Source organism: Telopea speciosissima, chromosome 1 (genome assembly GCF_018873765.1).
Source record: "Telopea speciosissima isolate NSW1024214 ecotype Mountain lineage chromosome 1, Tspe_v1, whole genome shotgun sequence".
NCBI lineage: Eukaryota > Viridiplantae > Streptophyta > Magnoliopsida > Proteales > Proteaceae > Telopea > Telopea speciosissima.
Window position 1 is genome coordinate 24201127 of NC_057916.1, and position 26737 is coordinate 24227863.

Here is a 26737-nt window from a genome sequence, read left to right on the forward strand (position 1 = left end):
AACAGCTTGAAAATTGGCATCATGGTATTCAAATGAACCATAATTTCCTTTGTGGTTTCATTGTTGATGCACTTAGGTTATATGTGCAAGTTTGGATGTGATGTTCTTTTATTTTTTTTTTGGGTGTGCATGCAGATGTTGGTGTATGAGTTCATGGAAAATGGCACAGTGAGAGATCACATTTCTGGTAAACCTTCTCATATTGCCATTGCTATCATTCAGCTATCCTTTCTCATTACTGTTTGTTCTGAGATGACGTTAGCAACTCTAATTGCAAACAACTGAATCTTGTGAAATTATAGGGGAGGGGGGATAATTTGAAGGTGTACTATTTCATATATATTCAAGGAAATTTTTCAAGGAATACCCCTTTTGAGAGGCATTTACTTCACCAGAAAGTTGGTTTTTTTTTCAGCTTTTATGTTCTTTAGTTGTTTAAATAAAGAAAAATTAAAAATTTTTCCTTAGTTGTTTTTTCCTTCTTTTTTTTTTTTTTTGGGGGGGGGGGGATTTTTCATTGGTTCATTATGAAGAAAAAGAAAAAGTCTCCTTAGATACTCTCACCCTCTCTCTTAACTATAGGCATTGAAGCCTGCATTGACAAGTGTTTCTGCCATCTGGAGTGTTGAGATGGAAGAATCAGTTCATTCAGAAGAAGGGGGATGTTCTGAATTTACCGCATGTTTTGTCTCTTGTCCAAATCAACCCCTAGTCCTGTGTGTTTCGAACCTTTGATTTGGGCATAATATCCCTTGAAATGTTTAGTGGATAGGAAATGGATCTTCTTACCACATGACAGAGTGCCACTTAGTTGAGACATGACACATGGAAAAAGGTTGACATGGTGACGCTGTGACTGCAGCTTCCATGTGCACCAGGATATAGTATTTTTTTCTATACAATGTACCTGCAATAGAAATAAATCAAAATGGGAAAATGTTAAGTAGATAGCGGGACCAATGGCAAAACAGTTGAGCTAAACCCTATCCAAGGGACACTCCCCCCCCCCCCCCATCTACTGATCAGGAGACACTGCTCAAATGAATGGGCCATCCCACATAATAAAAATGGGTGGCCTAACCTTTTCCATATACATACTGGTACTCATTAAGTTATCGGAAATCTGCCATGTGGAGGTTTAGTTGGCACCTGGGAAAAGGTCCACATGTTGTTTACAACACCCTCTAGTAGTAGAAAATTTCATCCTAGACACATTATGCCACATGGCAAAATAAAGTCCATGCTTTTGGCTTTTTGACCTGAAAACTTCAATTCTGATTGCTGTTGGGCCATAAAGTTGAACGGACAAAAATTTGATAGGTTTCCAATTCAAAGGGTTCCCTATCTAACATGTTAGAATGGCCACACCAGCCCTCCATGTGGCTCAAATGGTGGCCACTTTTAGAAAATCTCTGCTAATGTATGATTTAGTAAAATGTTCATTTACTACCATATGGCCCAGAAATCAATCCGAAGTCACAAATTTGGCTCAAACTTTAAATTAAAAATGGCATTTACTAGTGCCATTTCTATGATTTTGTATCTTTGCATCCACTTTTAGCTCGTATGGAATGCTCATTTTAGCACTGACACTTGGCAAGTGAGAAGATATGGAGTCCTGAATCACGGGCTCACTCATAGTTGCTAGGTTGCAGCTAATAAGATTACAAAATTAATTTGTGTCGTTGACATCAACAGTAAATAAATTCTTAGTTGAGTAACAAATAATTAATGCCCCATGCGTATATATACTTGCTCTAAATAAATCTTTTTGTGTTGCCACAGCTAAATCCAAAGAACCTCTGAGTTTCGCCATGAGGTTACGGGTTGCAATGGGTTCAGCCAAGGGCATCCTCTACCTCCATACAGAAGTCTCCCCGCCAGTATTTCACCGAGACATCAAATCCAGCAACATACTGTTGGACTCCAAATTTACTGCAAAGGTTGCTGATTTTGGTCTCTCAAAACTTGCGCCAGTTCCAGATATTGAAGGGACTTTACCTGGTCATGTTTCCACTGTTGTAAAGGGTACCCCGGTAAGCATTATTCTCTGATTTAGCATTGCTTGCTAGTTTCCAACTTTACTTTAAAGCTGGTAACTGCTTGTGCCACCATTTCTGTTGATACCAAAATTCATAGGTCAACTTTGGAATTGGTTTTTCAGTCTTCTAATTCAATTTAATGCTAATGTCCGACAAAGTAATGGATATATCCATAGGTTTGAGCATGACATTCAGTCAAAGCTTAAGGTTATTGGTCAAGGTACTCAACTCAACAAAGCCTTTAAGGAACTCAATTCCTTGAAAGCACTGGCCATAGTTGAAGTTTAAATCTTTTTCTGAAAATGGATAATTCGTGATCAAGTGTGTGGAAACTGAAAATTCCTTTCTGCATAAGTTCTTTAGTTATATTAAGCTTTCAAACTCAGAAAACTCAAAAATATTTAAAACCAAATTTTGTTGAACGAATGATATCAAATTCAATGAAATTTGCGTGCTTCTCCTTTGCAGGGCTACCTCGATCCAGAATACTTCCTAACTCATAAATTGACTGATAAGAGTGATGTTTATAGCCTCGGGGTCGTATATCTAGAGCTCTTGACAGGAATGCAGCCAATCTCGCATGGTAAAAACATTGTTCGAGAGGTACTACCTTATACCATGTCCTCTTAATTGAACGGTGAATCTTAAGATGGAGTAATTTAGACAGCAAGTGTATGTGATAGAAACTTCACAATATATGCTTACTGATTCTCAGGGTGCAAGAGCCACCATCCTATGACCTCATGTAGGAGTGTCAAAATCAACAAGTTTGTTGAAAATGTCAGATCCATGGGCTTGTTTCTGCACTTGTTTTACACCTTAAACTTTCCTTGGCTATCCAAAGAGAAGGGAAAGAAAAGAAAAGAATAAGGTGGTTGAGATCAGTTGATTACATTGTTCCTTCTGTTTAGACATAGTCTAAAGGGAGTCTGCTGCATGGTCAGTTGCAGTCTCCTGAATGTGTGTCAAACTATTGCTTTGATTCATTTTTTTTAGAGTTGAGTACGATCTCATTGTCTTTTCAGGTTTCATATGGTTCCTGAACCAACCTTTTGATGTTTTTTTTGATGCAAGTGTAATCACACACAAACCACACACCAATCCCAAAAGGTTAACCGACTTTTAGGACCACATCGGGTGTGGGTTTAGTCCCACATTGGGTGTGTGGGTGTGGTGTGTGTTGTGTATATCTGCCATACCAACCTTTTGATGTTGTTTTGTGGATTAAGGTTTGTTCAATGTTATACTCATTCCCAGGTGAACATGGCCTACCAGTCGGGTATGATCGTCTCGGTCATGGATGAACGTATGGGATCTTACCCTTCTGAATGTGCCGAGAAATTTGCGAAATTGGCCCTCAAGTGTTGCCAAGATGAGACTGAAGCTCGACCTTCAATGGCAGAGGTGGTCAGAGAAATTGAGAATATAATTCCTATGATACTGGAGTCAGATGCCACTGCAACAGGATCTATGGGCTCTAATCCCCCGAAGAGAGTGACTCCACCATCATCGCCAAACACAGAAATGAAGAACCCTTACGTGTCATCAGACGTTTATGGCAGCGACCTCGTCAGTGGAGTAGTCCCAACCATTTCACCTAGATGACCACCTAGGATTTAGAGGATTGAAGTGTATGGTTTGCAAAATTTGTCACTTTTAATGATTACCAGATGAACCAAGCTGGCTTTACTTCATCATGAACACAATCTATTAATGGAGTGTGTAACTAAGAAATTATAAAATGTATATTATGAAGAAAAAAAAAACCGTGTATCCATATGCATGTGTACCAGTACTCTAGGTGATATATGTCGGTCCATTGGCTATGTTCTATTCTGCCACATTTATCGATGATATGTCCATTTCGACCATTGGCTAGAGAGAACATGGTTTAGAATCTCTAGATTAGTCACATGTTGAATTTCAAAGTCTAATTCAATCAAATAAACTTTTTTTGTATTGGCATACATTGTGTATATGTGTCTATGCATGTTTACCATTACTCTAGACATTACTGTGCATTCTTCCTACTCTGAATGTGAAAATATAGTTTGAATGGATGGTTCAGATTTATCTTGTGCTTTTTTTAAACATTGCATTTCCATTGTTATAAGAATAACAATAGGGAAAGGGTTGTGCACGTTGGCTTTCCTGGAGCTAGCGACTGCCAAATGAAAAGGGTGGGATGGTGAGGGCAGGGGATCATATCCATAGGGGGTGGAAGAGAGAGAGAGACTCAGGCTGGGCACATCGTGGGCATGCCCAACCTGTACCCATTATTATATTATGGGAAAAAGAACTTTGTGGGGGAACGTGGCACCTGTGTCCAGACACAAAGGAGGGTAAAATAACTATTCCACCCCATTAAAAATAAAAATGTCATTCATATTGATGTTTCTGTGCACACTCCCATTGGTCCCATACACTTTCACCTATATTATATTTGATAAAAGGGAGAAAGTTCTCTGGTTATGCCAGCACTCCCATGAGTCTATCTCTCTCCTCTTCATATGAAAAGACACCTCTACCCCCTTGGTTTGAGGAGGAGAGAGATAGACACATGAGAGTGTTGGCGTAGGCCACACTCCCGGACAGAAAACTACTTCCCTTGATAAAATATATTTTTGTGAGAAAAAACTAGGCACACCGCCACTATAGCTTAAGCTAACACTCGGTATACACACACACTGTCAATTTAGATTCGAATCTTGTTGAGTTTGCCACAATTTTAAATATTCGTGTCAAACTATCTCAATCTTTGTAATATTCATTAGGGAGAGCGATAGACACACCAAATAATCCATTCCAAACAAATCTCCAGAGGATAAGTGGAGCTGCGAAAGCCAATTATCATTATCCCTTGATTGGAGAAGGTTCTTTCTTTAAGCGCATATACTTCATGGCTTCTGTGACCGCATGGCATTAGGGTCAGGGCAGCCCTTGAATTAGGTTTTGCTAATCTCACAGCAACAACGGAGCTGCGCTGCGTCATTGTCTCTCAATATTGCTAGTCGTCGGCCTATCCAGATCAGGTTCAACAACTAGAGAGAAGCCTTCTATCAGAAGGGGTGAGCTCTCTTCATACAGAATTAGTCCTCAATCCTCATATCCAAAAACAGGGAATTTCTAGGGTTTTTTAGGTGTGAATTGGCCGTATCGGATCTGGATCTGTAGATCTCTGTGTTAATGATGCCATTGGCTGTACACAGTCTCAAAATCAGTAAAGTCCCTCGTTACCAAAAAAAAAAAAACTACTAGAATGTCTAAACTATATTTTGATTCATTTCTTACTTCGTTCTATGAACAGTAAAAAAGGCCCAATAAAGAAAACAAAATTTTCAGTCTAAAAACTAAAACTTCCATCCACATAAGGTTTGATAAACCAATTTATAATTCTTGCAAGTCTGAAGTAAAGACCTCTCCCAAAATGCAGGAATAAAAAATTACTTGCTTGCATATGGCGCCAGTTTCCAACGCATTAGTCCACCATGTTCATGGCTTTTATTATAAAATAGTGCCCACATTGGGCAACAATCTGAATGATAAAACCTTCATGAAAACTAAAAAAAAAGGATCAGGATACTAAAATGTGGGTCACATAAATCTAGAAAACAATATGCAATCCACAGGAAAGAGGGTACTGTGATACACTTACTTGATAACATCCTGCAGAACTTCCTGCTCAAGCTCTGTTTAGTTGCAAGGGAAATTAAAAGAAAAAAAAAAATGAAAATATTTAAGCCTATAAAGGGAACTTTTGTAATCATTTATCAACATGATTGTATAAACTACTTAAATTTTTAATTATATTTAGCAATGATACTTTTTAAATGTAATTTTTATTTTACTTTTCAAATCCAAGGTATTCGAATGCAAAGTAAAGTGAAATTTAATAACCAAATATGTAATGATTTTGAGTAATCATGTCGGATAATGATGACAAAAGTTTCCCTTTTAGGTTTCAAAATAATTTTAATTCCCTTCGCTTAATTTCCCTTGCAACCAAACGGAACCTGAGAGAAATCTAAATGCCACTGCAAGGGAGTATAAATGCTTTCAGTTAATGTTTCTGTTGTTTGGGTGCTGGATTATCTCAGCAGCTGATCTTGTTTCCTCCCAATTGGCTTCTTTTTGGAAGGTTGAAGCATTAGGAAGTCTAAAAACAGGGAAGGTGTTTCTAGGATATACTGGTACATCAATATAAGAAGTTTCAACCCCAAAATTCGGCAAGGGAAGTATGCTGGAATTTCTGCCAATTGAGAAAGCAGGCATGCTTATGCTTGAAGAAGTATTATGTCCAACCATCCGTTCTTTCGGTCTTTTAAAGCCTTCAATGGTGCCAAAATTTGGACCTGGAGTTCAGCATGAATGTTAACAAAACTTTGGCCTTTTAACAGAATGAAACATTGAATTGAATAACACTTGAAGAGAGAGTATAGCCTGCCAGTTATGCACAATACTGGACTTGAGATTACCTCCAGATGTTGGGAGATATGGAATATATGGAAGATTTGGATTTGTCGCAGCATGTAGGGAGATTCCACCTCCAATAAAACGAGATAAACAAGAAGTGGCTTCAGTCATTTTGTTCATAGTTGTAAAGCTTTTGTCATTTTCGGGCTGGAATAACATGAAGGCAACAAATCAGACAAAGACTGGGGGCACTGTAAAGTAGCACTCTATAGAACAAGGAAATCTGATGCAGTGTTGAAAATGAGAGGCCCTGTAACATGGAGCAAAGGATAGGAAAAAGCTACATAACAATCACACTACATATTCTGATATTTGATCATGTCAGAATTCGTCATAGTCAATGTCATCATATAAATGCTACCACTTTTGTTTCAGACAAGATGTTCATGTCTTATCAGCTTTTCAAAGGAGTTATATGCAAACCTGCACCCAAGCTTGATACTATTATCACCCACTCCTATAGAGGGAGTACTTGGCTCACTGTTTCTCTTTTTAAGAATGGATTCACTGCTTGATACAGATTTTGCATTAAGATTGATCATAAGTAGGAAAAACTGCAATGCTCAAAGATAAGGTTAAGCTGTACTAACTTCTGTTGTAACGGTTTCTTTCTGACGGATAAGGTTCATGTCAACCCCTCCAGGAGCAATTGTGTTTATGGTAATATGGATCAGGTAAAGTTGGAGATTCAGGTCCATTGGAATCAGAAGCAAGGCCTTTTGTCCCACTTCAAGGTCCCAACATAATAATTTTGACTAAACTATATTATTTATAAGTATGTCTCCTAATATATGGAATACACTCTGCTCAGATGACACTGGAACGCATGTCCATCCTTGGAAAAAGTGTTTATAAAACCAGCAACTCTCCAAGTCAACATGGCCTTGATCCAACAACTTTGCATCAGCTAAAAGAATCTTCTTCTATGACCATTTTATCCAGGGAACGGTGATACACATCCACCCACCTCAATCATAGGCTCCAATCTCTTAAAGGATATTACCCAAATCCTCAAAACCATTGCAACACAACTTTACATATCCTAAGGGATAAGATCCAACATCCAAGACCTAGTTGTATATTCTCTACACTCTAGGAAGTCAACTGTATATCCAGCAATTTCCTCTTTTATGTTTATCTTGTAATGTGTATAAAATATACACTTAAGTGGAATGAAAAATTCAAGCAATCTACATTCTCTATATGGTATCAAAAGCTGTTTTGATCAACTGAGCTGTAGATCCAATCCAATCCAATCCACCATGGCTGAAGAAACCACTAGCAGCACTTCACTGGTCCTAGTCAACCCCCACCATTCCCTCCTCCTCTTCTTCTTCAACCATCAACCTGGTCTCCATTAAAGCTACCGCACAGCTTCCCTTGAAACTCATGCCTGCAAAGTATCCCTCATGGCATGCTCAATTCAACTCACTCCTATTAGGCTATGACCTTAGAGGATTTGTGACTGGTTCTCTACCTTGCCCGCCCTAGACTGTTGGTGCAACTGAGGCATCTGTCTCTCCAAATCCTGCCTATACTCACTGGATTTGGCAGGACCAGCTTCTATTACATGCCATCATTGCTTCCCTTTCAGAGCCTGTAGTTCCTCTTATTGCTTCTGCCACGACGCGCAAGAAGCTTGGAACAAAATTGCTCGGCTCTATGTGAACCGATCTAGTTCGCGTGTCATGAGTCTCAAGGAAAAACCCTCACCCTCACACATCATGGGGCAAAGTCCATTGCTGAATACCTTCAACTCATGAAGGGTATCCCTGACAAGCTATCTCTTGTCAATGCTCCATTGGATTAAGATGATCTCATCATTCACACTCGGAATCGGTTCTGAATTCAAAGAAATCTATGCAGCAATTTGTGCCTGAGAGAGCTCCATCACTTTTGAAGAACTCCATGACAAACTCATTGAAACTGAATAATTTCTTAAAATAGGAGACACCGCAAATTTCTCTCGAAAATAACCTCATCAGTCCAATGGGGGAACTCCAACCGCAACAACTATGCTAATAGCTCCCACCGCACCACCTCTCAATGTCGCCCTCACTACCGCAGCAACTATCCCAACTCCAACCAGCGCCGGTCTCATGGGCATCCACCCAATCAGAAATATTCAGCGCCTCACCCTGTGTGCCATTGTTGTGACACTCCTGGTCATACCGCTAAGCGCTGCTTTCGTCTCGGCAAGATGAATCAATCTGAACCTGTAGCAAACTGTGCTTCTTCTTCTCGCCCAACTGAGCAAGGGTGGTTAATGGATTCCACAGCATCTCATCACATGATTTCTGATCTGCGAAATCTCTCTCTTCATTCTGAATATGATGGTCCAGATGAAATCCTCATTGGCAATGGGTCAGGTTTGGAAATTACACACACAGGTTCTACCACTCTACCCTCTTCCTACTCTAATTTTATCTTGTCCAATAGCCTGTGTGTTCCTTCCCTAAATCGAAATCTCATTTCTGCTGCCAAGTTTTGCAAAAACAACAATGCTTCCATTGAATTTTTTCCATCTTATTTTTTGGTGAAGGATCTGCGCACAGGGGCGATTTGCACACGCAGACTGAATAAAGATGATGTCTATAAGCTGCCGCCTTCCGTTCATCCTTCCCTGGCTCCACCGGTGGCAATGGCTAGCACTTGTGCATCCCCTCTGACTGGCATCAGCGTCTTGGTCACCCATCTCACTGCATACTTCAGTTTCTTCTCAAATCCAGATCCCTGCCTCACACGTCAACCTCTATTTCCCCCTCTATATGTGATTCATGTCAATGCAATAAAAGTCACAAGTTTCCTTTTAATGTTTCTACCTTAACCAGCCATGGCCCCCTAGATTTAATTCACAATGATGTCTGGGATCCTGCTCCCATGCAGTCTATTGACGGTTTTAAATACTATGTTATCTTTGTTGATCATTACACTAAGTATGTCTGGTTCTATCCAAATCACAAAAAAAATCCGATGTTTTCATCTTGTTCCCAAAATTCAAATAATTGGTTGAGCATCATTTTCAAACCTTTCTTTACTCGGATGGCGGTGGTGAATATCAAAAATTTAAAGAGTTCCTTGCCTCTCATGGCATCGAACACCTAACCACCCCACCTCATACACCTCAACACAACGGCTCTGCTGAGAGGCGTCATCGCCATGTTGTTGAAACTGACCTTACTCTCATGCATCATGCTTCTCTCCCCACTACCTTTTGGTCTTACACCTTTCAGGCCGCCACACACCTGATAAATCGTCTTCCTACCCCAACCCTTCAGTTCCAATCTCCCTTTGAATCTCTTTATCGTCAACAGCCTTATTACAGTAAACTTCACACCTTTGGCTGCTTGTGTTACCCTTGGCTTCAGCCAGACAACGCTCACAAGCTTACTGCCTGCTCTCGTCCCTGTGTTTTCCTTGGGTACTCGCTATCCCAGAGTGCCTACAAGTGCTATGATCTAACCTCCAAGAAACTGTTCATCTCCCGCCATGTTGTATTTGATGAGTCTCAGTTTCCTTTATCCTCTCTTGATTCCATGCTCAATTGCGTTACCACTTCCTCCATCTCTCAATGGACTCCCAATTCTTATCCAACCCATTTTGTTCTGCTGCTCACATTGGAGGGCTCATGTCAGCCATGCCTTTGTCCCAGTCGGAGCCCAGGTGTACATGGAACTGCTGCTCCTACATCCTCAAGCGTTGCCAGCCCGCTGTGCGAACCGTCAAGCACTGCCAGCCCAATGCAAGTCATCTTCTCCTCCCAACCTCCCAGCCCCACTCAATATGCCGTCCCCTCTCCCTGCTGATGCAACCCCTCTACACCCTCCCCCACCTCCTTCCCTTCATACCCATCCCATGATCACCCAGTCTCAAAACCAAATCTTCAAACCTAAGCAGCTTCATGGTACCATAAAACATTCCATATCTCCCTCTCTTGAGCCCACCAGTGTTTCTCAGGCCACTCGTGATCCTCATCTGCCGCCATGTCTGATAAATTCAACACTCTTATTTGCAATGGCATTTGGGAACTGGTGCCCTCTCATCCTCATCAAAACATTGTTGGATGTAAATGGGTATTTTGGGTTAAACGTTATCCAGATGGCCGCATTGCTCACTACAAAGTTTGCCTCGTTGCCATCATCAACGTCCTGGTCTTGATTACCATGACACTTTCAGCTCAATGGTAAAGCCTACTACCATCGATGTTGTTCTCAGCTTGGCCATTTCTCGTGGGTGGTATCTTCATCAATTGGATGTCAACAACAGATTCCTTCACGACACATTATCTGAAGAAGTCTATATGCAGCAACCACCCAGCTTTTGTAGACACTACTGTACCCTCTCATGTTTGTCGTCTACAGAAGGCTCTCAACGGCCTCAAGCAAGCTCCTCTGGCCTGGTATCATGCTCTACGGTCATTTCTTCTTGAGTATGGCTTTATCAACTTTAAGTCTGATGTCTCCTTATTTTTTTCTGTCAACATTCATCTGAGCCCTCTCCAATCGATTCTCCTTAAAGGACTTGGGTGATCTTCATTAACTTCTCGGTGTTGAAGTCATCTCCACTACTGTCGGTCTCTTCCTCTCTCAGCACAAATACATTCATGACCTCCTTGAACAAATAAACATGGCTGGTGCCAAGGAGACGGTGACCCCTCTCTCCACCACCTATGCCTCGAAACTTCATGACGGCTCTCCCCCGACTGATGCAAAGGAATATAGAAGTACCATAGGTGCTCTCCGATACCTTTCCCTCACAAGACCGGACATTGTGTTTTTTATTAACAAACTATCCCAGTTCATGCATAAGCCTTCACAGTCTCACTGGACAGCCACCAAATGCCTCCTCAGGTATCTCAAAGGCACTTTGTGGCATGGGTTATTCCTTAAACGACAACCTACTCTGAACCTCCATGATTACTCAGATGCTGACTGGGCTGGGAATATTGATGACCCGTACTTCTACTACTTCCTACATTGTCTATCTTGGTAGCAACCCCGTCTCTTGGAGCTCACACACAACAAGCTGTCGCTCGGTCCTCCACTGAGGCAGAATACCAAGCTGTTGCTGCCACCACTACTGAGATGTTGAGGGTTAAATACCTTCTCCATGAACTGGGTCACTTCCACACCACCACCACCAGTCATTTACTGTGATAATATTGGTGCGACGTATGTGTGTGCAAATCCAGTTTTCCACTCCTGCATGGAACACATTGCCATTAACCACTTTGTTCGTGGCCAAGTTTCTCACGGCCTGCTCAAGGTGTCTCATGTTTCCACTTGTGATCAACTGGCTGATGCTCTCACCAAGCCCCTCTCTCGTCAACGCCATCTCTCTCTTCGCTCCAAGATTGGTGTTTCCCGTGGAACCACCATCTTGTGGGGGCATAATGGTGATACAGTTTCACCCACCTCAATCATAGGCTCCAATCTCTCAACGGAATACCCAAATCCTCAAAACTGTTGTGACACAACTATACATTACCTAAGGGATAAGATCCAACACCCAAGGCCTAGTTATATATTCTCTACACTCTAGGAAGTCAACTGTAAATCCAGCAATTTACTCTTTCTATGTGTATCTTGTAATGTGTATAAATATACACGTAGTGGAATGAAAATATCAAGCTTGAATTCAAGCAGTCTACATCTCTATATAGGGCTCTTCCATTAAGTTTTAACCCTCGTGTTTCTCACTGCTGCAATTCAAGCCGTCCTTGATGTATAGTACTAGATTCCAAAAAAGAAAAGAAGGAATTTCAGTTCTTTTTCAATCTGTACTGGATGCTTGCAGTTAACACCATTAAAAGTTCCTAAACTTGACGAACTTAACTCCTGCTGAAAGTTTCAAAACCAACTCTCCCTTCCTCCATTTTACCTTCATCTTTGCATGGATATTCAAGAGATGTGCACAAACAAATACACATACTTGTACTCATATCTTCATTTGTATAGCTTATGGATGCATGCACTTTCAAGTGTACCTCAGATATTGTTTCAACACAGTTAAGTAGAAATAGAGGAAATTTTTTTTTTTTAGACAATGGAGAAATTGAGTTCATATCATTAGAATGGGAGAAAGTCAATACATGAGTAACAGATCTCAAAATGAAGCATAAACACAACCATTTCTGTCGTCCTGAGAATACTTTCTCTTCACATTCTGAATGCAGTACACATTTTAATTACTCTAAGAACTCATGTGCTATCATATGACTAATTTCAGGCATCCCAGTCACCTCTAACACTGAAAACCATCAAATAAAATTATAGAGCTTGCATGCAATAACATCAAGACAATCAGGCATTACCAACAAAAGGAAACAGCATAAATTTATGCAACTGGAGCAAAGCCCGAAGACTTCCAGTCAAGGGTTTAAAATTCTACTGGAGCAATCCAGTTGAAAGTGCAACAAATCAAACATGAAAAATAATATAAGAGCAGAATTACCTTCCAATTTATATGCATATGAGGAGAATTTGTATTTTGCAGAATATCAGGATTGCTAAGAAGAATGGTCCCCCTGAGGATAAAGTTCAGGGAGCAGGCATTACGATATATGATGTTAAGTAATTCTAATGAAAGCAACCTACAACTGTACGAACAACACAAAGGATGAAAACTCACGAATATTTGTTTGCGATTGCACTTTGTTTTGCAACATTTACTTTCAACTCTTCTGCATCCCCAGTCTCCTGAATCAATCTGTTACTTTCTTGACCTGTACTACCTTCACTACTTTGGGACAGTAGAGATAAACATGATTTTTCAACGTTGTTCAAGCAAGAGACCTTTTTTTCCATAATGAGTGAGCTTGCCTCAGATTCCTCCCCGGTGAAAGATAATGAGGGCTTAAGTTGAATGGCCCCCAGACCTATCTCAGCAGAAAACCACGGATCTTCCTTTTTGAAAATAAGCACCTCTTCTGAATATCCAGTGAGGCTGGATGATTCTTGCTGCTGTAGAATATCAACAAGGTCCCTTCTGAGCTTTTCAACAGGTGATAGACTATGACCTCTATTCATCGACCTCTTTTTTTTAGGAATGCGGAAGTCCCAAAATTTGGACTGGACAGAATCTGGGTTTCACAGAGATGAAACAATGCAGATTTTATAATTTATATCATTGACAGATAGAACATAAACGTACTATTGATTTCTGTGGAACTGGAACAGAACAATGTTAACTCCTTCCATTTAAAACTCAAGCCTTCAAAACGCCAGAAAACAGTAGCAGAATAACAGAGATCAGGTGGAATAAGTTTAGGAATATTACAGAATCTGATCTATGACCAAAAAATGGGCGGAAGAATTCGGTACCCATGTTAGAAGAAACACCTTAATGACTTCTTAATAAAGATTCAAGCAAATAACAGAAAAAGAAAATGAGAAAATTACATAATGAACAACCAGAAATAAATAGATAAATAAATAAAGATGTGCTTTTAAACTCTCAAAAAAACAAATGTGACAAAAGAAAACTAGATTTGTCATAATACTTGGAGTATAGATTTTGCAGATATTGTAGTCATGAATAATCACGTGCCCCATTTTCTTTTGGTGTAGAGGGCACGTTTTTTTGGTATGGTCAGTGATGCATGTCATTCAAAATTAAGCTACCCAACAAAAAGGCTTCACTCCAAAATCCATTAGAGAATCCAAAATTATTTTATGTGAATATATGATACATATTTTCAACTTAATTTCACAAAATCCTCAAAATATGTAGATGCATCAAACACGTGACATGTCTTCCAGAGTTATCATGTGTATCTGATATAAATTTGCAATCTCAGTCCACCGCTATCGCTATTTATATCATGCATCTTACATGCCAAAGTATATGGAGGATGAGGGGAACAGGCAAGGGTTTACCTACTATCCCCAGACCAAAAATGACTCAGAATATGATCTAGTGGAGATAAACCTAAATAGCATCGGTCCTAGCCAATTATAGGTTCTTTCACTCTGAACCAGATAAGGCATCTGGCTACGCAGTTACGCAAGACTGAGTGTTGACTGATCCTAACCTATCTAATGTTTTAGAATTCCAGGAGCTCCACCATACCATGAAACATGTTTCTCACCCTCATGTTCCAGTATCCTTGTTCTTACCAAAAACAGCTCAATTCAACTCACACTGTCCAACTGAAACTAGGATCCTATTCTTTTTATGTCGCAGGTGAACATCTCCATATGCTATGTTTCATGAATACAGTTTGCAGATGTTGGAAATTGGAATCCAACATTCACGAGGAATCAGGCTTTCTCAAATCCAAGAGGAAATTGAATAAAGGAGCCGCATTTAACACATGGAGTTGAGTTCATAGCAGAATTTTTTTTAATTATTCTCTTTTATAATTATCTTTTGTTCATAAAAATAATTCAACAAGTGTTATTATAGAGATCAATAAAACAGAACACACTTGAATAATATACAAACTAACAACAAATAGCAATTGGAGTCAAAGCCTTCATACTATATGGAGTAAGGGCACAACTTCAGTGAGCTAAAGTTGGAAAACATGTCCACACATATATGTACAGAAATTCATTACGGTTTCAAAGACAAGTAAAACAGCTCATATGTGAAGTGTGAACCATGCGCTTTCACACACCGTTCATTGCACTGGATGACAAAGCTTTGTCATGCTATGTTAGTTCAAATTAAACTTCTTGGTGTCCCTTGTGAGAAAATGCAATTCTGAGATTTAGCTGTTGCAGCATAATAAAGCATTTGATGTTTTACAGAACTATTTTTTTATAGTTGATTCCATGTGTAAATGTGTCACTCTGAAAAGCTGGAGGACTGCTTTTAAAAGCAGAACAATGAGCCAAGGCTGGGCCAATTCTAACCTTGATTTTTAGGGAAGGGTTAAATCTAGGCCTTTTTTTTCCCAAGGAAAAATGGGTACAATGCAGGGCCCAGAAATTGATCCTCACATTTATGAATGTGGTTCAGAAGTTTGGCATTGGATGCGTATCAGTTACCACTGCTTGCCCACCCTTTCCAAACAGTCCTCGTAGAAAAAAAAAATTAATAATCAGAAATTTCTTAATTAGTAGACAAGCACGAAAAGAGTTGCCGGAAGCTATAAGAGAGCTTTTATTGTCATACCAGTCCAAGAATGCTAACGGGGATGAAGTATTTAAAGTTGAACAAATGTAGGTCTGTTTTTTTTATCTCTTTTCAACAATGTGTTGGACCATGTGAGTCACAATGGTGTTTACATGTATATTGAGAGTTAGAATACAACACATGCTCAGGAATCAACTCCCTGAACTAGAGAAAAATGGATCATGGGCACATCCAAAATGAGAGTATACTAACTGAAAATTTTTCTGGTTTATGTCTTTCATATACTTACAAAAAAGGCATGACACATGTAATTGATTAATATTTGCCAATTTCAAACTCCCTACAGGAAAAATGGAACTAAAATATATTCTAGATGTCTTTGAACAAACAAAAACAATGAAACGAGGAAGTGTTGCTCGAGAATCTGCAGAGTGTTGAAACTTGATTATGGATACATCGTTTCTTTTTAAGAAGCCATGTAAAACTGGTTCAGGTTGATGAGCTTCATTACCCTGGAGATAAATGAGACACAAGGTGTGTTGTAATGCAACGGGTAACATGCAGCACAGGGATCTATCAAATTAGGCACTGAAATCATATTATCCTTCTATTCAAACCCCTATTAAATCAAGAGAAATTTCTGAGAGTATATTGTAAATGGTGCAAATCCAATTACTGTAAATAACTAAATATTTCTTTCTGGGAGAACCCCTAGTGCCACTAGAAAAATACTTCCACACAAAATTAAGAGTTGTTAGGAGCATCCAAACTCTGGTTAATAGAAGAAACAAAACAAAATATAAATACACATGCATGCTGGAAATGGAAACCGGATTACTAAATGGAGCAAAAGAAAACTGATAAAACACCAATGATTTGTAAGTTCTAGCTTATGAAATGCACAAATTTTTTAACAGAACTCTTTAGAATTTCCTTCTGAACACATGAAGTTACTTCTCATAATTACATCGGGGTAGTTTCCATTCTTTATTTCTGCAGATAGCAGGAATCCTTCTGTGTAAAAATACAGCAAGTATCTTTTTTTTTTAATTTAAAGGCCAGCAATGACCTTGAGTTTGTAAAATGTATAGTAACAAGAATGCTTCTACGACTACATTGCTGTGATCATGTATTTGATACCTGTTTGATCTTGAAAAGGATAAATATCTTATCTAAAAAGGGCATACCCAGTGCACGAGGCTCCCGCCACTGCAGGGTCTGGGGAGGGTCATAATGTACACAGCCTTACCTCTGCTTTACAAAGAGGTTGTTTCCAGACTCGAACCTGTGACCACTTGGTCACAATGGACCAACCTTTACCGTTGCACCAAGGCTCACCCTCTACAAAAAAACAAAATATTTTGAGTTTCACCACTATATTTTCCTCCCACATTTTTATTTTCAGGGCAATGGCCCATCTTTCTATTGCAAGGGCAATGCTAAAGAGAGAATAGGACATAACAGTACCTGTGACACTACTCAGATTTATACCCCAAAATGTAAATATCCATCCCAAACGCTCGAACTATTGGGCGGACAGACTCACAAATATATGAGGGAACATAATAACTAATAAGGCCTCAGGGGTAACCGATGTGGGACTATTCTCCCAACACCACCCCTCACATGAATATAGGATGGAATTGCATACACATGCATGGATAAATGGAGGCAGGTCTGGAGAAAACCCACTCTGACACCATGTAGATATCCATCCAAAAGCTCGAACTATTGGGTGGAGGGACTCGCAGGTATATGAGGGTATGGAAGAACCCAAGGGTAACCGATGTGGGATTAACCTCCCAACACGGAATTGATGTTCCATTCCAATATGGTCGCTGCAGTAGAAAGAATAGCAGCAGATATATAATAAAAATCACAAAAACCTTTCAAATAAATAATAAGCTTTCACATAAAGGATGTCAAAAAATGTTGTGCTATGGAATTGTTGACTATTTTTATGGGGCACAACAGCCTTCAGTACATATCTAGAGACACAGACAGAACCTTGCTAGTAGTTATATGAAGTATTCATACTGCCATTAACATCTGATTTCCCTTGAATAATTATCCCTCACTTATAGTACTCATGACTACAAGCTATACAATATCATTGCCACACACACACACACAAAGAAAAAAAGGAAAGTAAGCAGTACGAAAAATATTCAAGTATTGATAAACCCAGTCAATAGGAGTCTCAAAATGGAATCCTGTAAGTATCGAGCAAATATAAATTACAGTTTAATTATGGGATGTTAATTATGAAGTATCCAGGTGACATAGAGTTAGACAAGAATAATAAAGCTTAAAAGGGGAAAGGTTTAGAGATAACCTGCGATCCTGTTCCCATCCATCCTTCCTAACTGAACACAGCTCTCAGAGCATGATAGTGCTGACCCTGAACTAGATCGGTTGCTTGTATCATCTTCAAAACCTGTTGGACGCAGATTATATCCTGCAAAAGTCTCTCTTGTTTCCTCATAACCTTCAACTTTTATATTTGTTTTTAATGGTATTTTACACTCCTGAAAATTATTGGAAGCCTTAGTATCAAGACATTCGAAAGTACGGGCATGTAGAGGGGTATAGTTTGTAAGCGTGCCCCTTGTCCTCCATCTCGATCCACAGGCATTGCACAACACTGGCTTTCCCGGAGGTCCATTCCTCCAAAGTGGAGTGCCTATGCCATTGTGCCATGCATCAGCACTTGAATATTAAGTAAATAAAGAGGTAATTAATTTTCAAGAACAAAACATAGGCAATTGTCCATCAAGAACATTTCATCAATGATGGCTGAAGTAAAGGGGCAGTAGGAACAATTATTAGCTTGTCTTGAAGTTAGCTGGTTAGACTAGTCCGCACTCTGTAATTATGGTACGTGATTGGGTTCTCCGCACTTACAATAAAGTAGTTATCAACTCCTTAACTCCTAGAATAACTCCTACCATATATATCACATCTATATAACTCCCCCACTACCGTAATCACCTATAAGTCTATAACTACAAATAATTCAAATAAAATAACTACACAATATTTAAATAATAACAAATAAGTATCCTGCGCGCCTTCCATGGCGTATCCTTCCATGCATACGCCATGCAAGCATAAGCACGTAACAAATTCCTCCTACTTGAAATGGTCCTTGTCCTCAAGGACAAACCAAAGTGACCGTTATTAGAACTAGTAGGGATTGGATCATATGGGAAAGTATGGTTAAATGATCGAAGGATCTCTTTCCCTTGGAATTGTTCTTGAAAAGCATATGTGTACTAGGATGGCAGCAAAACATGAACTTACGCTCACCTTCCTTGCCAATAAATGCTGACAATCCACCGAGCCTGGAAATACCAACAACAACATTTGCAGCAGCTCCACCAGGGGGCTTCTTAAATGCCGGTGCTTTCACAAGGGAACTCTACCAACAGTTGGAACAAAGTCAATTAAAATCTCCCCAAAGCACACAACAAGTGAGCCATTTTGTGGGGTTCCACTTCTCACATCTTCGGGATGAGATTTCGGTTCATCATTAACACCGTTAAAATGGGGAAGTTCAAGCTTGTCCAGTTTGGGTAGCACTAGAATGGAGTGTCCAGCCTGAATAGACTCATTTTGACCATTGCTGCCGGCTGTCAACTGCTCAAGGCGGGTGAACATTGCCAATAGTTTCTCCTGTCTAATGACAAGGGATGCCACCTTTGCCTCCAACCTACTAAGCCTTTGCTCTTCCGCCATGTCTGGCTCTGATACCAAGCCGGTACGTGCATGGGTTCTCCGCACTTACCTATTTTGTTAAGATAAGATAGGTTGGCAGAGAGAGAGAGATTATAGGGAGTGATTGAAGGAATTATCGGCTAAATTAGAAAGAAGCCTAGCTCAATTCTCGAGAGAGAAAGTAGAGAGATAGAAAGGATAGATTCTAGGGATTTACTTGGCTGATTAGGAGGTAGCCGAGCCTCACTTCTCATAAGAGAATAATTAGGGAATTCAATCTTACCTCTTCTTTCATGTGTCTCCTACTAAATAGGTTACAATAAAGTAGTTATCGACTCCTTAACTCCTGCAATAACTCCTCCCATATATATCACGATCCATATAACTCTCCCACTACCGTAACCACCTTTAACTACAGATAATTCAAATAAAATAACTACACAAGATTTAAATACTAACAACTAAATATCCGGCGCACCTTCCATGGATACGGCATGTAGGCACAAACACGTAACAAATCATAGACTGGAGACAATTTTAAGGAAAGGAAATGAACAAAGCATAGCCATTAGCAAGAGTATAATGATCAAGAAAATAATCATCATCAAGTGGAGTAGAAACCTATACAAGTACTAAGAATAAAATTACAATATGCTACACATTTGAACATGTAGAATATTAATACAATACTTCAGATCATTCACAAGAGATCTTTTGATAAACCATTCACAAGAAAATCAATATGTTGATACTTCTGAAATAGGCCTGATACATGTAAGAAAGTAGTGTTTAACAACCTAGTTCCATCCCACAAAATACAGTTAAAGAGATAAAGTGTGTACGTATGAAACTACCCTATATGAAAGAGAAAAAGAAGACTGTCAAATAAAGTTAATGAATGTGTGCACACATCTCTATAAACATTTCAAGGCAAAAATGATATTAATTTACTTTGGTAAAATAATTTTGAATATTTCTAACCTATTATTCATTAACAATCTTTTACATCCTATCGTGAAAATTTTATTTAAGAGAAGGTTGTGAAGATGTTCGTGAAAAACTAGAAATCGACCTTTCATGGGGACAAAATATCAAGATGTTCTCAAAGAGCAGGATGGAGAAAAAAAATTTGTTGATCTAGCATCTTTTAAATAATAGGATGAAGCAAGACAAAAAGAGGAAGTCTATTGTAGGGAACAACATTGAAAGCAAGACTTTAAGTGGAGTATGACCTCTCTTTTCCTCCCTCAATTTCACATAAAAAAAAAAATCTTCTTACAAACAAAGCTTCAAAAAGTAGAAAATTGCTCCTACTATGCTTTCAGCACTTAGTTACTATCATGAAATCAGCAACTGCCTAGTAAGTACTTCAAGGTGCACTTCACATATCAATTAAGACATACACAGATAAAGATGTCAATTAACCAAAACAGAAGGTTGTGAAGATGTTCACATATCAACTTCTCTTCTAATGTTATAACCCAGCTGTACATCCTAAAAGCGCAAAGCCATTTAAAAAAGAAAGGGAAGAAGAATGCTGCCCGGTCATGTGGCCCCTGCACCAGTGTGGGGGCCAATGAGGGTATGCGCAGGGGTATCGACTGGGGGGGATTTTTCATTTTGTAGGGGGGCAGGATGGTCATTTTAGGGGGTCTGTCTGGGCACAGGGGCCACACGACCAGGTATCGTTCTTTTTTCCAAAAAGAAATAGAGCATTCAATTCATTTCATGGCATAGATGTCCTACGAGTTTAGGTACGATGGAAAGAATCTCCAACTCTAGATAGCATGTCATAATGAAGTAACCGTAATGCTTCTACACATCAAAATGAAATATTTCAAGTCTTTAACAACCAACGATTCTTTAATATACAATCTCAAATTAATTATACAGCAGAGAACATTCAAAAAGATAAAATTAAAACCAAGAGACAATAAAATTCAGAAATTGGTGATGGAACCCACAGAACCAAAACCAAGGAACAAAGACAAATATGCTATATCACATGGTACTATGAGGGAAATAAAATGATGGAATCAAACTAAAATTATGTTTATCCCATCAACCAATTAAAATATAATTTAGATGAACAACCTTTTCACATCCATTACCAACCAAAACAAAAACTTTGAAATCCAAACCAGAATTGTATAGGCACAACCAAATAAGTTGCATGCAGAAGAAATTAATATTTCAACTCAAAAACAAAAGAGAAAGAACATATTATCCAACAAGTATGCTAGAATAAGATAAACTTACTTGTAACACCACAGTGACGACAAGGCCCTTGTTTACCCATGCAAGTCTTGTTACTCTCGAGTTAAACCCCAGTGAATTCGAAAGTTTCAAACCAAAATGATTATACAAAACTGAGGACAAGGGAAAACCAGGGACAGCAAATAATTGAGTCAATTACAAACTTGCTTATTAATAACAATTGAAAACAAATCGGTTTCAAGCTCTGAACTACTAATAAACTGATGGAGGGAGGAAAAATTTAGAAACCAAACAAAGGAAAAAAAGAATAGCAAGTTCAAAGCAGAGCCCAAAACAAATAATAAATTTATAGAGTTACACATAATAAATAAGTAAATGCAGTTCCATTTGTTTTTCATCTTACAAAAATGGAAGATTCCCTTAGCGCCACTTACAACAGAATAACAGCTGCAAGTGCCAGAAACTCAGAGACAAACGAATTCCACTGGGATTGGAGATTGATTATAAAGAGAATAGACAAGAAATAAACGGATTTAGCATCTGGGTTTGCTCTGTCTTGGTCTCTTCCTTTCCCTTTCTCTGGGTTTGGTGTTGTTGTTTTAGAGAACAAATGGTATTGTTGGGGAAAGCATTTAAGTTCCACCATTTTACTCCTTTTTGCAAGCTCATTCCATCGTTGTTTCCATGTTTTCTTTCTTCCTTTCAGTCGTCGTCGTTTTCTTAGGATTCAAAATTTATAAAGCCTCTGAGGATTTCCAAATATGGTCATTCTGAGCCTTTTTCCAAAAGACCAATGGGGAGGAAGAAAGAAAACCCACTGCCCACTGCCCAGTGTCCACCATGACTCATTTAAGGATACTTACAGTAATATCCCCAAAATAAAAACTCACTTAATCCCTCATTTAATACAGATTTCTTTGTACTTATCGTCTCAGGAAGCCAAAGAAGAACAAGAACAGCAAATCTCACCTATGGTGATGGTATCAAGATTTATATGAATGATGGAGAGAATTGGTAACCCATAAATGAGAGAGATACCATACATGTTCTTCTCATGTTTCTTCCTGATGTTTTATGGAGACTTTACCCACCGTTACATTGACAGTAATTATGATTAGATTCTCAATTTGTATTCTTCCATGTTTGAATAGTAACGGCTGTATATATTGCCTAAAAAAAAATTTAACAGCTGTATTTGTACTTAAAAGGAAGATTATACATCTGTAATCAACAACATTAAGGCTAACAAAATGTATATAAATCTGCCTTTTTTTTCCATTTATGGTCTTCTGTATTCAGATTTTATGTCTAGTTTCATCCTTCTGTGGGTTCATGGGAAATAAATCAAAAGCAAATTATAAGCCATGACAAATGTGACCATCAAATGTAGTTGAATGTTATCTACTATGGCAAGGATAAAATATTTGCACGACGGCATTGTGCGAATCAAACTGCACACCAAGACACATAAATATGGGCCCTACATGTTTTCTCTCTCCTCAAACCTCCCCTTATTTTATGGGATTTGTCTCTCACTCTTCCGCCCCCTCCCACTCCCTGCAATCTGCATATGGGTGTCATAGCAAACCATCGCTCAAAGTATATATATATTGAAATCTTTGATAAAGTACGTGGTAGAATACTTTTAATTTACGTTTATTCAAGGTAAGTTGTATATTATGGAAATCTATATTTCCCCGCGTGAATATTAAAAAACATGTTCTCTCATATATTAAATGATTTTTTAAGGTAAGATAGTCCAAATGCCACGTCGACACATGAATCCAAATAAAAAATTTAATAAGAACTAGGAATTAGGTTATCTTCCTAGTTCACCGCATATTACTTTTAATTCTAAGAAGGATAAATTTCCATATTATTCGATAAGCTACAATATCACAAACCCTATAAAGTTATAATCTATATAGCACGAATATTAGTCACGATTTCATTAAATTGACACAATGTACTATTATCTACGTAGTAAAAAATAAAATATTTAACAAAAATAAAACTAACCTTTTATTTTATACGTGAAATGAGCTCGTTACAAGATAAAGCATGCATGCCTTTTCAATTAGAAATTCATTGATAATCTACCCTTATAGTATGCAAATCTATAGTAATGCATAACGGTCATAACTGAATTTTAAGTGTTCATAAATAAAATATCCTTTTGCGTAAAGAAAATTTCTCCCTTCTCTTACCCCTTAAGTTCTAGATCGTATACATAAGTAATGAGAGGAAGAGAGACACCCATTTTATGGCGTTCTCATCATGAAAAATTATATATATTTTTGCTATGGATAAATATTTATGGTAAAACTTGTTAAAAACCTTTTGAGAAATACAAAGTGCTTCAGGCATTGTGACATTGAATGCGAAGATTATTAAATACGAAAGGTTGCGTCAATAACATTGAAGTAAACTGCAGATAATGGGAAAATCAATAGTGTTCCTATTGCTTAAAGGCTATTTAAATCCATACATTATGACAAGGGAATATGACTCATGATCCATTCTCCGACAACTCTCTTCATCTTACAATTATCATTCTCTTTCCTTTTTTTGTTTACTTCTTAAATATTTCAACTTAGTATTTAAACACGTTATTATCGAATTGTGACTTCATATACCGTAGTAACTATTTATTTTTTTGGATAAAAATATATATCATAGTAAAGTTGATAAAATATATAGTATAAGAAAGCATTTAATGATAGTTTTACCAAAAAAAAAATTAATGATAGAAAGATACACCATGTCAATAGAAACACGCAAGGAATATAAGTATAGTTGCAAGTTTTAGTTTTATTGGTAATAAATAAAATAACAACCTAACATGTAAAAAATATTAAAATAATTATAGTTGAAAGTTAGTGGAATATTAAAGACGATGAAAGCTTCCTACACATACATGTGAAAGGCTATTCCTCCATGAACAACCTTTTCCTTGCATTAAATGATGAATTATTCATCTTGATTATTGGATAAATATTCCTTAGTTTTGACCACATGTTGATTTTTTTTATTTTTTGATGGTAAATGTTGAATTTGTTAAGCTCGTCTCAACAAGTGTTCTACTGTGTGTATGTCTTTTCCTTCTATTTTATTTTTTATGTTCTCTGCCTTTTAAATTCTAAAACAAGTTGATATTTTTTAAACAAATTTGACAGCATTATATTGACAATGGAGAAATTAATTTGCTTTGAAAATCTATAAATGCTTAAATAATGATGTGGACAAAATATCAAAAAAAATTGAAAAAGAAAGAAGGTTTTATTAAACAATACTATGTGATAGAATTTTTATTAGCGTGGAAAGCAATCCCATATTGTTATCTAGGAAATTCTATCACTATTACAAGGGTAAAGGTTGGGCACACCGCCATTTTCCCAGCGTGATTGTATCTCTCTCTCTCTCCACTCCTATGGGAATGACTTCTTGCCCTCCCAATCTCACCCTCTTCATTGGACGTAACCACTAGTTCTAGGAAAATCAGTGGCATACCCAACCCTCTTCCTTATTAAAATATAAAAAGTGGGAAACAACTTGGTTGTTATGAAACATAATTTACCCCACACATAATATATATGAAACAGTAAGTACTCCAAACATAATATAGTAAAAGCAAGGTACTTCAGGTATAATTTATCCAAACATTGGGTAGCCCAAATATTATTTCTCTTTCTCTCTCTCAGATTGACCCCACTTTTATTTTTTTAAATGAAAACTATTTAAACATATATCACAATATGGGGGGAGGTTTACATGCACGGCCGCACAAGCGGGAAGGGATTATGAATTCGTCCAATAAGGGGGCTTTTTGCCATTTTGACCCCCTCTTGTGAGAGGAGAACAGATCTGTCAAGGTGCACACCCGTGCATGGAACCTTTTACCTATCATTTTTTTTAATCATTTAAAAAATATTTTAGCGTTTATTGAAACAATAGCCAAGTTTGTTAATTTTGATATGAACTGTTTATTTATACAGTAATTTTATTTTGATTACTTTCATTTCAATATATTTAGAGAAAAATATTATTACCCTGTTCTTGTACAAATTCTTTTATATCCTCCTCACATAATAAATAGAAAGACCGACACTTACATTAATTTCTCTCTCTTATTTTGACCACACATGCCCCATGTAGGCCCCATATGGATGATGCATTTTCCAACCCCTAAATATAGATTATGGTGTGCAGATTCCTTCTTACACTGCCCTTATAGGAAATCATCTCCTATATGTTTATTGGAGAAGAGTTCTTTGTGGGGGAGTATACTGCCCACGCCCAGACACAAAGGGGGCAAAATGACTATCCTGCCTCCCATGAAAGGCAAAAATTCCATCCCTATATGCCAACTTGCATGCTCTCATTGGCCTCCCCGCATGCGCGGGGGCCACACTCCCCCACAAAGAACGTCGGCCCATGTTTATTACTTTCTTACATACTATTTAAATTCGCCCAAGATGCATTCTATTATTCAAATATCTTTTCTTGCCAAAAAAAAAACAAACAAAAAAGAAATTAGTTTATATATTATTAAGGCAAAATGAATTTTTTACACACACTAAAGGGGCACATATGGGTTGTAAAATGTTGAAAGATGATGTGACAATTTCAACCATTGGATATATAAGAAATGGTGTTGGCTGGCCATGTGCCTCTAATTATATCAAATTTCAAACTCAAACAACAACAACAACTACTAGGCCTTATCCCAACTAAATGGGGTCGGTTACATGGAACAAAGACAAGATGTTAACTTTGAGTGGTTTGGAGGGCTAAGATCCATATAGCTGACCCCATTTAGGTGGGCTTATTGAGTTTGTTGTTGATGTTGTTGTATTCTTTTCGGACTTGCAAAATTAAGCCATCCAAACAACACAAATTTTGAACTCCACATTAAATCATACACCCTCGAACTTTTTTGCTGTAAAAAGATACTCTCCTATTTAAATTCTTGCTCTTGGTAGTTCATGCACGCACTCCACAATCTTGGGTTTTGTAATATTTTTTTCGTGTTATTTGGCCAACTTTATTCAAGTCAAAAATTTAAATGGAGTATGGCTACAAGGGACCTAGCATCTAAGCCTAGTTCATAGTCAGGAAAAAAATGGAAACGACAAAAAAAAAAACAAAAACATATGGTACGGATTTTAAACGGCGTAAAACATCGAATGATACAGTAAACAAAAAGC

General features: G+C 38.0%; 2 protein-coding genes and 1 long non-coding RNA gene across 4 annotated transcripts in view; 1 reads left to right on the plus strand and 2 right to left on the minus strand.

Annotated features, from left to right (window-relative positions):
* Window positions 1-23997, plus strand: part of LOC122648766 (probable LRR receptor-like serine/threonine-protein kinase At1g06840) — a 101148-nt gene extending 77151 nt beyond the window's left edge. The window contains exons 17-22 of one of the 2 annotated variants that reach the window (XM_043841987.1): window positions 136-187; window positions 1786-2036; window positions 2511-2645; window positions 3300-3691; window positions 20097-20100; window positions 23965-23997. In XM_043841987.1, the coding sequence (XP_043697922.1) occupies window positions 136-187; window positions 1786-2036; window positions 2511-2645; window positions 3300-3647 (786 nt within the window). In that variant the 3' untranslated portion in view covers window positions 3648-3691; window positions 20097-20100; window positions 23965-23997. The remainder of the gene's footprint in view (window positions 1-135; window positions 188-1785; window positions 2037-2510; window positions 2646-3299; window positions 3692-20096; window positions 20101-23964) is intronic. The other variant, XM_043841986.1, reaches the window with a different exon arrangement.
* On the minus strand, window positions 5421-5834 carry LOC122648768. Its single transcript, XR_006331126.1, has 2 exons — window positions 5698-5834; window positions 5421-5591 (listed from the first exon to the last, which is right to left on the minus strand). It is a non-coding gene; the product is annotated as an uncharacterized LOC122648768 (long non-coding RNA).
* On the minus strand, window positions 5967-18091 carry LOC122648767. Its single transcript, XM_043841990.1, has 5 exons — window positions 17932-18091; window positions 13146-13596; window positions 12969-13041; window positions 6518-6662; window positions 5967-6394 (listed from the first exon to the last, which is right to left on the minus strand). Exons 1-5 carry the CDS (start codon window positions 17951-17953, stop codon window positions 6099-6101), a joined length of 987 nt encoding a protein of 328 aa, XP_043697925.1. The 5' UTR covers window positions 17954-18091; the 3' UTR covers window positions 5967-6098.
* Window positions 23998-26737: the final 2740 nt, after the last annotated feature.